The sequence below is a fragment of the Gossypium hirsutum genome, chromosome A03, assembly GCF_007990345.1.
Source record: "Gossypium hirsutum isolate 1008001.06 chromosome A03, Gossypium_hirsutum_v2.1, whole genome shotgun sequence".
Classification (NCBI taxonomy): domain Eukaryota; kingdom Viridiplantae; phylum Streptophyta; class Magnoliopsida; order Malvales; family Malvaceae; genus Gossypium; species Gossypium hirsutum.
The window spans coordinates 1,320,657-1,333,378 of record NC_053426.1 but is presented as its reverse complement, the minus strand read 5'-3'; the positions used below and the strand labels follow the sequence as shown (position 1 = coordinate 1,333,378).

At 36.0% G+C, this 12,722-nt stretch overlaps 1 protein-coding gene and 1 long non-coding RNA gene across 3 annotated transcripts; one reads left to right on the top strand and one right to left on the bottom strand.

Annotated features, from left to right (window-relative positions):
* Window positions 1–4,639: 4,639 nt before the first annotated feature.
* On the top strand, window positions 4,640–6,505 carry LOC107933687 (uncharacterized). 2 transcript variants are annotated; one of them, XR_001693692.2, is made up of 3 exons: window positions 4,640–4,963; window positions 5,251–5,832; window positions 6,165–6,505. It is a non-coding gene; the product is annotated as an uncharacterized lncRNA (long non-coding RNA). The 2 variants fall into 2 exon arrangements; XR_001693691.2 differs by having other exon boundaries at window positions 6,146–6,505.
* Window positions 6,506–7,543: 1,038 nt separating this feature from the next.
* Window positions 7,544–10,427, bottom strand: LOC107933722 (protein SIEVE ELEMENT OCCLUSION B-like). Its single transcript, XM_016866000.1, has 7 exons — window positions 10,178–10,427; window positions 9,999–10,082; window positions 9,464–9,909; window positions 9,265–9,374; window positions 9,043–9,173; window positions 8,481–8,957; window positions 7,544–8,390 (listed from the first exon to the last, which is right to left on the bottom strand). Exons 1-7 carry the CDS (start codon window positions 10,394–10,396, stop codon window positions 8,139–8,141), a joined length of 1,719 nt encoding a protein of 572 aa, XP_016721489.1. The 5' UTR covers window positions 10,397–10,427; the 3' UTR covers window positions 7,544–8,138.
* Window positions 10,428–12,722: the final 2,295 nt, after the last annotated feature.

Here is a 12,722-nt window from a genome sequence, read left to right as displayed (position 1 = left end):
AATTTCATTAGAACAACTTTACTAGAAGAAAATTTTATTTACATAGAGCGGATAATTACATATATGACTTTGCCTTAATGCCCAAAGCCTTAACCTTCCTAAGAAGCCAAGCTAAGTTTCAGCCTCGATCTGATTCTGACTCGTACTTTAAGCTTAATACATCAGCCTGAGCTGTGAAGGTTTGCAAATGATCAGCTTCCACAGCTTCGCCCATAAAATGATCCCAGTCCCTAACCTGACATTGAGAACGGTGGAGTTGCTCTTTCCAATGGTCGTTGTTTGCCTCAAGAATTTCCACTCGAATTTTGCTATCTCGTAATGTAGTCTTGAGTTTCTTTATTTTCCCTTTCAACTCCTCGATCTTGCTTAGACTAGTTACGGCTACGATGCTGATGTAGTGATTTTTCCAATTCGGCCAACCGAGCTCGCAACCTCTCTTTTTCGCTTTGACTTTCCAACAAACTCTTTTTCAAAGCGTCCTCCCGTACTCGAACATCTTGAAACTTCTTCTCCTAATGATCGGCTCTAGTTTTTTCTTCTTTAATTTCTTGACGCCACTGCTCCGACTTTTTACCTAAACTGGCAGTTCTTATCGACATATGCTGCTTCTTGTAATCAGTTTTCAGACTATCCAAATCTTCCTCGGCTTTGTTCTTTCCCTTCCTCAATTTCTCGGCCTCTAGCTTGTAGATATCGACGTCTAATCCCAACTTCATCTTCTCCTCTTCTAACTGCTCTATCTACTTTCCCAATTCTAAGCTCATTTTCTCAAAGTCTTACTTGATGATCACTAACCTGGACGGGATAACTCGTAAATGTTCTTCTATTGGTCGAGCATTCCCTTGATTCGGTAAAAGGATATTTTCGTTGATTCTCTTACCCCACCACCATTCATACTCAGGGGTCGTCATCGGACCCGTAGCGAATTCTTTCATTCTTCAGGTTTGGTTCCAAGCATTTGATATCTCACGAACCTTTTTCTTATAATTGTCGCCTTTATAAGAGAACTCACATTGAGCCAACCCTTGTGTGCTAGTATAAACTGCCTTGATCGATATTGCCTTAACACGAGTAGTGGAGCGTATCCAATGGCTCTATATGTTCCAAGTAGAGGGATCCAGTCAAAGTCACCACACCGATATAAGATCTCGTCAGGGATCATCCATGAAGCCCTCCATTCAACATCTTAGACCTACAGATTTTGGAGAATAGCCATCCATTTCTCTTCTGAAATGTTGTCTCGCCTCGGTGTAGCCACTAATCCTCTTAATGGGGAATAGTTCTCGGGAAAACTCGATAGGAGACCTTTTCTACTTTCCAAAAGTAGTTGTGGAACCAAGCCAACAGTAACTGCGCACATCCTATGAATCTTCCTTCGCCCTCCCTCCGACATGTGTTCAAAGATCTGAAAGTTTCTACTAGGATTGTCGGGACGGGTGTGACCCCTTTATCAAGTCGATCGAATAGGTCTGAGACTGCTCCATCTACGTGTCCTAATGCCTTGGAAAAGATGACCAAACCGTAGATGATCAAAGCAAAAACGTCAATTCTCTTTTTCATATCCAGATGCGCTAGAATTAGATCTCTCATGTTCTTCCAAGGAATACACTTGCTGTCTCCCTTTTGCTTAATCTGGGTTGCAACCCACTGTTCGCTCATCCCTGTGATACTCATCAATTTCTTCATAAAGGTTGGGACGTTAGCGGCCTAGAATAGGCCTTGTCGACTTTAATCATCGAGCAACAAAGTAAGGCCACATACTCCTCCATGGTAGGTACTAAATCAACTCTCCCAAAAGTGAAACAACTGTAGGTGGGATTCCAGAACTGCGCGAGGGCTCGAAACAAGTAATAGTCCACCTTTACATCGAGCAGATAGGGTAGGTCACAGTAATTACAGTAAAAGAGTTACTTGATCTCGTTATTCCATTGATCCCATATCTCTTTTAATTCTTGTAGGTTATTCTGAGTCACACTGATGCGAGTGAAATCCCATAACTCTGATTCATACCCCTCGGTCAGACTATAGCCTTTCTCTTGCTGCGTCCTCTCGGACCATACTCAGACGGCCGCATTATCCACTACTCTATAAAGAAACTCATTTTCCATGCTAAGCTTTTCTATCTAGTAACCGAACGTGAATCAACACCTTTTTATGATGAAATGCCATGAAATAACAACAAAACACGATAAGTCAGTATTATGTACAAAAATAGAACTCAAAGCAAACAAGAATAATCAAGCACCTATTCGAGTAACCACTAGGGTTTGGTGTGGTTCTACCTAGGGTAAGCTCTCAGGGCACACTATATGTGGTTTGGTTCTAAAGTAAAGGTACCTGAACCGGTAGATTCCTCAATCCTTACCCATTATAGGCTCATACGAACCGAGTTCAGTTCAGGGGAATACATTTCATTACGGCTATACGGAGATGAAAATCTCACGAGGACATAGGTACGGATGTATCCCGAAAGCGATCCACTATCCTATACGGAGATGAAGACCTCACGAAGGAATAGTTTCTCACTCCCACTTACAGGGTAAAATTAACCGACCTATGATGCAACATGCATATAGGCTAAAATACTTGAACCAAAGGAGACAAACATGTTACGCTGAGAACCACAAAATAATGTGTGCAATGCAATGAAGGGATTCGTAAATTTAAATCGAATTTTCAAATTTCGATGAGAAGACAAAAATTAATGAATTTTTCGGCTCGACCCTCTCACATCCCTAACGGAGTCGCCAAGCTGTCGAAACCATTTTTTTGGGAATATGAATCCACTTTGTTTGAAAATCAAAATTAAAACAGGAGTCGCCACTGATCTTTGTTAGGTGTGATCGATCACCTTTGCTTTAATAAAACATTTTAGATTATTAAAACAGTGTTTTTGGTTTACGAAACTCGAGAGAACAGGTTCAAGACTCGGTTACGTACGAGGAAGGATTAGCACTCTCGTCAAACTCAAAATTGGTACCGAATTGATTAGTTAGTGTCTTAATGTCGAAAGTTAAAAATCAGAAACGGATTTAAAATACGATCTTTTTTATTAACGTTTGTTTAGAAAAATGCTTGGATTAACTCAAAAGAGCATCAAAGGTCCACTCGTCCCGCGATAACGATATGCCACACTCCATAAGTTAGGATGTGACATTTGAGCCATCGAGAATAAGTTTGCCTTTGATTTTTTTTATTGAAATCCCATGTATTTTAAAATTAAAAAGGGTATTTGGCTATTTAGGTTTAACGAGAAAATCAAGACCCTGTAAGTTAGGGTACGATTTCTCGAATATCCTAAAACGTGAAATATTACCTTGTTTAAAAAAATTTCCCTTTTTTTTTAATAATAGAGAGTACAACATTTGAAGGCATACATTTATTTGTTTGAAATAAAATAAAGCGATCTAAGTTGGATAAATATGTTGGGGTTTAATTCACGATGCGATGACATAAAAATATAGTAATGAGCATGGGACAAATATACATGGATAACATCACACAAATGTACGACAATAATATGAAAATACAAGTGAACGAATTATGGTACACATGATGACAATAATCACTTAACATACATTATTTAAATGTTAATATTAGTAATCAAGGAACAATAAAAAATAACATATATAACAATCTAAAAAATAAATAGTATAAAGCAAATCAAAATGAATTAAACGCAAAAATTATTTTAAAAGATGATAAATAAGTTTAAAAATAACTAAAGTGAAAAATGAATTTTTAAAGTCGATGATATATAAAACAATTTAAGAAAAGATGATATATGTATATATATAAATTTTAGAACAAATAATGTACATATATATATAAAAGTATAAAATGGGTAATATAAAAAAAATCTTATAATGAATAATAAATAGAACATTTTAAAATAAATAAATAGAGTTTTAAAAGGTATATAAAATAATTTAAAATAATGAAACAGTTTTAAATAAATAATACATAAAACAATTTTAAAATAAAAAATGGTAATTTAAAGTAAAGAGTGTGAAACAATTTATAATAATTAACATATATAATGTTTTTAACATAAAATAAAATAATATAAAGTATTCAAAATAGATAAGTTAAAAAAAACAATTTAAAACATCATGTGAAAGGCTTAAAATAAACATGCAAGAAAAAAAATATAAAATAAAACAAACAGTTTATAAAAAGAGAAACTAAAATAGATAATATATGTATATATTTAAAATAATTGATATGTAAAAAACTTGGAATAAACAAAAAAAAACAGTTTAAAGTAAAAGAATCAGGGATTGAATCGAAATCAAGAAAGAATTAGAAGGGCAAATTTAAAAAGGGAAGATCAGGGCCTAAATGAAACTTGCGTAAAGCCACGAGGGCTAAATGGGAAATAATCCCAAACCTCAAATTGTGTTGTTTCACGTACCTCTGCTTTGAAATTGGTCAAAGGACCAAAATGCATTAAAACCAAAATGCAGGCCCAAATTAAAAGAAAAGAAAATCAGCATAGGGCAAATCTATATGCGCTGCGAAAATGGGAGGCTATTCGCGCAAATAGCCCAATCTTTGGAAACACGCGGATCCCCCCGAGTACGGGTCGGGTCGGATTGGCCTACTATATAAACCCAAATTTTTTAAAAAATCCATTTCCGCCCTCTTTTAAAAAAAAAACTGAAAACCCTTAGTCTATTTCTCCAAAAACCCCCTCCCCTTTGGTCATTGGTGTCGACAGTTCACCTTCGCACCGGCCACCATAGGCGGTGGTCGAAGGTGCAAAAATCGAGCTTTTTAGCCTCTGTTTGGCCGGATCTAAAGGCCTAGCCTCTCGTTCGCGACAAAAATCGAATAAAAAGACACTTCGGTCCCTTTGCTTAGCCGATGTAGCCGACAAAGCCACGGCCAAACCTTAAGAGGTTTTGGGGTCCTCTGCACAGGTGAAACACCCTCGGTGATGGAGGAATGCGGGGTTGCTCGGGTAAGTTTATCTCTTTGTTTATTAGTTTATTGTTAAAACATATTTGCAAGGAAAAGAAATACAATAAAACATAAAATAAAATGAATGAAAGAATCGACAAACATCTTTTAACCTTAGTTTTTCTTTTGTGATTTACTTTGCTTGTGCGCGTAAAAAATACAAATAGAAAAATCGAGCTCTTATAGCCGATTAAGGTGACTATTCATTTCATATTTTTTTCCTTTTTGCTTGATTTCTTCTACTGCCCTTGTAGTGCTCTCTGTCTTCACATTTACTCCTTGTCACAGGTGTCAGAGAGGCGTGGGACGCGTGGAGTGGTGGCGTGCGGCCGATGGGAGGCCAAAGGTGGGAGCGGCGGCCGCAATAGGGACTAGCCCTAGGGTTAGTTTGCTGAAAAAATTTTAGGATAGTGGGCTAGGATTTGGGCTAGGGTTTGATGTAATGGCCATTTGGTTTTGGGTTTGGGCCATTCAATGTGGAAATTGGGCCTGCTGTTTGTTTTTGTAAAATGGACTTTATTTATTTTGGGATTTTTTATTTTGGAATTAATTTGATTTGTTTGGGGTTTCTTTTGTTTTATTGATCTGGGCCAAAATTGGCCATTACACATACCATTGTAATTCATGGATTTAAATTACTTATTATTTATCGGGTCGGATCGGTCCATCCCAAAACGACGTCGTTTTTGGGGCCTATATAAGTCAAAAAATTTAAAAAAAAAACTCATTCTTCCTTTGTTTTTAAAAAAAAACTTCAAAAACTCTCTATTCTCTCTTAAGGCCCTCTCCCTCCGGCCAAGCTCCAGCTTCGTCCGCCACCGTCGCCAGCCGTCGCTGGCCGCCGCGCACGGTGGCCGGAAATTCAAAAAGGTATATTATTTTATTTTTTTATATTTTTTTATATGTTTGTAATATATGTATACATGCAAGTAAATAGATTCGAAAATAAAAATAAATAAATAAAATAAAATCACCTTAGGTTTTCGGGTTTGATTTTTGGTATTTTGGGTTCCTCCGATTTGATGTTTTTCTCCTGATTTGTTATTATTTGCTTTGAATCACTGATTTTTTTTTATTCAAAATGTCCCCCCATTTACATGATTTCTAAATGGCTTTTTATAGCCATCTTTTTTACAAGTTTTATTATTATTTCTTGCTATCCGTTCTCCTTTTCTCTTGTAAGTGGTTGAGCAATGGAGCAGGTGGAGGTGGGTGGCAGAGATGACGGCTGTGGCAGAAGATAAGCTAGGGTTTCAGCTTTTCTGAAACCTTAGTTTGACTAATGGGTTTGGGTTTGGGCCATTTGGGCTTATTTTGTTGTTTGGGTAGATAGTTGGGTTAGTTTAGTGGGTATTGGGATTAAATTTGGGTATTAGGTTTTAATGGGCCCGGGCAAAAATGGGCTTGTACAAACATTACATAGTTGCATCTATAATAAGAAATGAATTAGTAGCACCAAAAATTTTACGTTCGATGAACATATCGTACGATAAACGATGCAAGTTTTTCCGGTATTCTTGTTCATAGTACATTCTTTTGCGGATATTGTGTTAAAAGCTCAAAATTTTTAATTTTCGTAATAATCCTGTACAGAAATTATGCTCACATAGTCTTCACTAAAACAATCATAACTTGAGTTTCCAAACTTGAAATCAAGTGGTTAAAAATGCGTTTCGAAGCTAAAAGATAGATATTCAAATGCTATAAAGATATATTAATCTAAAAATACCTAGATCCCAACCAAAAATTTGTTGCAAGTTAACTGTTAGAATTAAGAGACCCGAATCCTTATTTAAATAAAATACAGTGGTAAAATAAAATAAAAGTAAAATCCATATAGAACTTACTCAACTTCATCTATTTTATATTGATTAGAAGGTCTTTCAATCTTACTACACTTCTATTAGAATTTGGTTTTATAAGCCTATAAATAGACATAGTCTACTCCTCTTGTAATCATTCGAATTCGACATAGTGAATTTTTTTCTCCTCTACTCGTGATTTTTTTCGGAAAGGGTTTTCACATAAAAATCTGTGTGTTCTTTATTTTTATTTTTATTTTTATTTCTCTTTTCTTTGCAATATATTGTTATTACCAACGTTCCATTTTTATAAATTAGTATCAGAGCTTCCGAGTTATTCATCTCGATCACAGTAATAACGTATTTGAAGTATGCAATTCCACTATTAGATTGCAATATCAGATTTACGTTGTGGCAAATTAAGATGTAAGCAGATTCCTGAAGGGACTTGATTCCACAATTGCTTGCTACCTCTTGGTTGGAAGACAATCGAAGTTCTAGGTTTGGATGATTTCTCTCTGGAGGAGAAGATGAAAAGACTTCTTCTGTTGATGATTCGTTTTCCTCTGCTCAGAGGCAATTTTTTATTTTGTTTTGGTTTCTGTCTTTCTTTTCTATTTATTGCATGTTTCTTTATTGTTGTTTGCTGTTCCCCAAATGACTGAAAAGTCAAACTTTGTAATTAGTATGTTTTAAAGTTTGGTAACTAATTCACAATAAAAGATATAATTTGGAGATCTACTATAAAATTAACTCATTATTTAAAAAAATTCAAGCCATAAACTTAAATGAACTCTTTATTTAGGGAAGTAGTCTTACAACGCAAACTACGAATGCAACACAAACAACCAGATAAAATTAGCTAAGGCTATTCAATAACCAGTATGGGATATTAAAAGAGCCCTAAGCATTATTAGAAAACGTAGCAAACATGTCGACTCTAGATATGATAATAATATCATAATACCAAACAAACCTCCACAAAACCATCTTTTTTCCCCTTTCTTTACCTCAGTCTGCAAAGCAGCTATACAAGAAATCCAACTTCATCGGACGACCACACTCAGCACATTGCACCCTCTCCGGAATTCTACCACCGTTACCCGGAAGGATAAGGCGAGTGCAATGATGGTTGTCGATAACCCCTTCCAACTTCTTACGAAGTGCTGGGATAAAACCCATTTGCTTGGCAAGTTTTTCCCATTGACCAAAGCTCTCCATGGTGCTAAGCACTTTCTCTCCATTGGCTTTCACCATTTCACCCGATCCGGTGTAGAACACAGCCCATCCATTTTTACTACTGTCATATCCAAGCATCGTCATCACTTCTTGATTTATAACATTGTTTTCAATGGTCTTCCCATGTTGGGTTTTCTAGTACAACATGCTCTCTAATAGGTTCCAAAAGAACCACACATTGTCATCTTCCCAAGCATGGCTAAGTTCCTTCTCTTTGATTAAACCAGTAATCTTTTTCACTCGTTCCCTTGCATTTTTCTTTCCAACATAAACCATTTCTATGCCAATATCGAGAGCGTTTGCAACCCCTTTTGTTGCGGTAGTGAAACTTTCGATCCATTCCATTTTCACACCACCATAGAAACAAACCACTTTCTGTTGGCTCACCTGATTATAACAACACAAAACCAAAAAGAAATTAAGCATATTAATTGATATACACATATATATTAAAGTTATGTGGGGATGTTCATGTACCCAAGTAGGTAAGTTTGGTTCAACGCGACCAACGAGAAGGTCAAGTGTCCAAGGTTCAGCTTTCCAAAAACTTTCTTCTTTTTCACTGCTAAACGGGAAAGCTGAATTTCCCCATATCCACATCATGTTGAGTGCATTTGGGCTTAAAACTTTTCCTTGTGGATTCAATGTCACCGCAATTGGTTTCTTAACGAAACCCCATTCTTCCCTTATGTATTTAATCACTGCTGGTTCAATGGCAACATGGTGGCTCACAGTATACCACGACATAATTGATTGCAGGGTCGAAAACTTTTCCTGATAACCATTATTCCAAGTTGTTCTGTCCACAATTGGGAGCCATATGATCTCATAGTTAAGCCCAGATGATCCCCTTTCTTTGTAAACATCTTCAAGAACCCGAATCTCCTCTTGGGAGATATCAAGATCTGAAATGAGCAATAAAACATGCTTTCTTCTCAAGACATTGATATAAGCCTGTTAAATTATACCAGCAACGTTAACATACGATCCAATGAATTTTAAAACATGGTTGAAACTTGGAACATGGAATTAAACAGACCTCGGCCCTATCTGGATTCAAGAGATTCTTTTCCTTGCCAAAAATGTTTTGGAGAATCATCAAGTTGTCCACTTGAGGTGTTTCAATGGTACGCTTGAAGTGTTCAAAAGCTTCCATTAGCTTCTTCTCATCTGCATCTCATTACAATCATACTCAACTTATTTTATAAATGTATATATATAGGATTTATAATTCTAGATTTGTCGTCAAGGATGGACTCACCAATACGCGCATAACAAAGACGTAATCGACTTCGAAGGTGTTCATGTATGCTGCTAACTTTATGTGCCAAGCTTGATAGCTCCCATGCCTCCGAAGTCGATATAGGGAACCTAAAATGATTCAAACGAAAGATTTAATTGTTGGTAAATTGAATGTCGCCATATTATCTGATTGAGCACATAGAAAATTCATGACTCACTCATGTCTCAGCCCTATAAGGCCTGTAATCTGCCTAGTACAAGCGACGACACTCGAAATGATCCAATAGGTAGCAGTGTGGATATGAGCCATGGCGGTCGAAAATGGCTGCTCATCGATGGAAATATACTTAGAAGGTAGCTCAGTAAGCTCAACAATGCACTTGGTTACATCGACCATTGCATTGATGAGCTTGCTGAGTGCATCAAAGTGGGATTTCAGTGTTTGGGAGTGCTCTAAAATGTCGGGTTGCTTGAGGAGAGCCACTGATTTGGCCAATGAGTTGGAAGTGCAAAGCTGAGCGATCAGCCAAAACTCCCCGAAATTCACTGCAAAAGCCGCTAATGTTAGCACCACTTTTGCACCCCATGAATAGCTTGAAAGCATGTTGAAGATCGCCATTGTTGTTGCATGAGCATCACCTCCTCTAGAACACATGCATGATAGCTACAAAACATCAACTTAGGTTACGATCGTTATTTTTCGGTTTCAAAAATGATCGAGATTCCCAAAGCAAAATAAAACAGCCGAATAACCTCGCAGCAGATTTTGTGTAATGCATCATGTGCGCCATCAACGGCAGACAAGTTGGTCTGATCGTCGGATGCATCGATGTGTCCCTACAAGACAAAAAAAAACCCAAAGCATTGTCTTGAAAATCTTTCCATTTCCTGGAATATAAACATCATGAAATCTTAAGTTTATCAAAGTTTACATTCATAGAAAGATTAATGTTGGGAATGATATGACTCAAAACATTGCGAGTGACTTGAAGAACTGGTGTAACATCAACAACACGACCATCGGGGACATGAGTCGACCGAATTCGCTCATTCATCGCATCGTCGAACATCCAATGCTCATTCCTCATCGATTGCTGGGATATTTTTGATGAGGATGAGACTGGGGTAGGGCGAGCCATTGTCGAATACATGAATCTATTACTATTTTTTGATGTTTGATGTGTGATGTGTTTACTGAGCATTGTAGGGTTTATATAGTGATGAGAACAACTGTTTTTTCATTTGTTTAAGTTTTTTTTTTTGAAATATATATAAATAATATTACACAACGTTATAAACGTTGATTCTGCTGATATACGTATCAAATATTTTTTAATATTATTTATTAATATATGTTTGTACGAAAGTAGTTTTCGTATGAACGCCTTGAAGTTTTTCATGTGCCCTTAAAATTAGGATCTGTATCATGATATAATCAATTGATAGTGTCAAGTTGAAGGTGTAATATTCAATTTTTAAGTACCATGAACTTGATATCTTCTACAATATCTGAGTTGTGGAAAAAAAATTAAAAGATAATGTAATATGATTAAAATTTAAGGAAAATATAAATTGAAGTCAACACTGATAAATGTTGAATTTCTATAAGAACCCCTTAATTTTAAAACATGTAAACAAGCAATTGAATTTGTTAGTTTATCATAAAACACCAAAACAAATAGTTTTCTATGTTCTGTCATAAACTCTAAATAGTCAAGTATTTGGAAATGATAATTTTCAACCATATCAGAATGGCTACCCATTTATTGACATTTGAACAAAGACATACTGTCGAGAATTATTCATCAATTAATGGATGTCGATTTCTATCATGAAAGACAGTTTGGGAGTGTTGCTTACGCTCCATCATTCTTATTCACTATGAGTGAACGATGGAGATTAAAGACTGATACGTTTTATCTCTCATGCAACGAAGCGACAATAATGTTAGAAGATGTAGTGTTGCTGACAAGACTTTCAATGGACAAGCATCCTATAATTGACAGATTTGAGCACAATCTAAGCAAATCCTTTATGAAACATTCTAAAAAGGTATAATCTTCCATCTGATTTCGAAAAGCTTCAGGTGAAGTTAAACTAGTTGAAAAAGAGTTTTGAGCATCTCTTGGAGAAACCAATGCCTATTGATATTTATTGTCATATATGCTTCAGCATACGTTCTACTCTTGATCAAAAGTATGCATGTGGAAAAAAAAGTTTGGCAACTTAATTCATACCATGTACCTCCCGTAGTTATAAAATTTTTGGACGCCTAGTACATATGGTTGAGCTTTGTCATTTTGGCTTGCTTATACAAGGTGTTGTGCAAAGGGTGTAGAGTAGGGAATAAGGAAGCTAATGGTTGCCTTGTGATTTTACAATTGTGAGGATAATATCAACTTTCGCTCATTGTATCTATACCTTCTAAACCTCTCAGTTCCCTCTAAGTTGATGGTAAAAATAAAACCTTAAACCTTAAAATCCATTACTTTCTAAATATTTTATATTTGTACAAACATTTTATAATTTAACTGGTGGTCCAAGCAATGTAACCATATGACATACTAGAAGGATAGTTTGGCATAGATGTTAGAAACTGTTGTGCGGAAGCGTGTAAAAGAGTAAAATTATTGTACTAAAAAATCACACTAAGTTCAATTCCCAGGAAAGAGAGGTGGATCACAAGGATCGCTTAAGTACCAGGTCTTTCCTAGCCAGAATATCCCTCAATCGTAATTTAATAGCACAATAAATCACTACAATCATACACACAATTCATGCAGAATAATACAATAAAGAACACAAGAATTTAACGAGGTTCAGCAAATTTTGCCTACGTCCTCGGGCACTACCAAATATATTTCACTCCAAAATACAAGTGAGAATTTACAAAGAGAGAGAGAGAAAACAATGCCTTAAGTAGAGAATGGCAAGTTTGAGATACAGAATGAGAGATGGTTATGCCTATTTATAGTTGAGGTTCAGGGATCAACTTGCAAAGTCACTTTACAATTAGGGACCATATATTGCAAATATTCAGATTTTATTATGCCAATATCTCGATACCCATATCTTTGACTTTCCAATATTTGATACCCATATCTTTGACTTTCTATTATTTGATACCCATATCTTTGATTTTCCATAAATATGGATAATTCCCAATAATCTCCACCTTGAAGATTTGATTCGAGTAATCTTATCTTCACACAATTCTCTCTGCCTTTGTCAACAACACTTGATAGTGCCTTCTTCAACTGTTAAACATGCAGAATATTGATCAAGTTCAAACAATGTTCGAACTTGATTGTTGTTACCACCTTGGTCATCATATCTGCGGGATTATCTGCAGTCTTAATCTTCTGAAGGTGAATTTTCCCCTCATCAATAATTTCCCGCACAAAGTGGAAACGTACATCGATATGCTTTGTACGTGCATGATAGACTTGATTCTTTGCTAAATGAATAGCACTTTGA

Coding starts and splice junctions, on each gene's coding strand:
- LOC107933722 (XM_016866000.1), bottom strand. CDS start 10,396: ATGTATTCGACAATGGCTCGCCCTACCCCAGTCTCATCCTCATCAAAA. Junction 10,083..10,177: donor ACATTAATCTTTCTATGAAT/GTAAACTTTGAT, acceptor TTTGTCTTGTAG/GGACACATCGATGCATCCGA. Junction 9,910..9,998: donor TACACAAAATCTGCTGCGAG/GTTATTCGGCTG, acceptor GATGTTTTGTAG/CTATCATGCATGTGTTCTAG.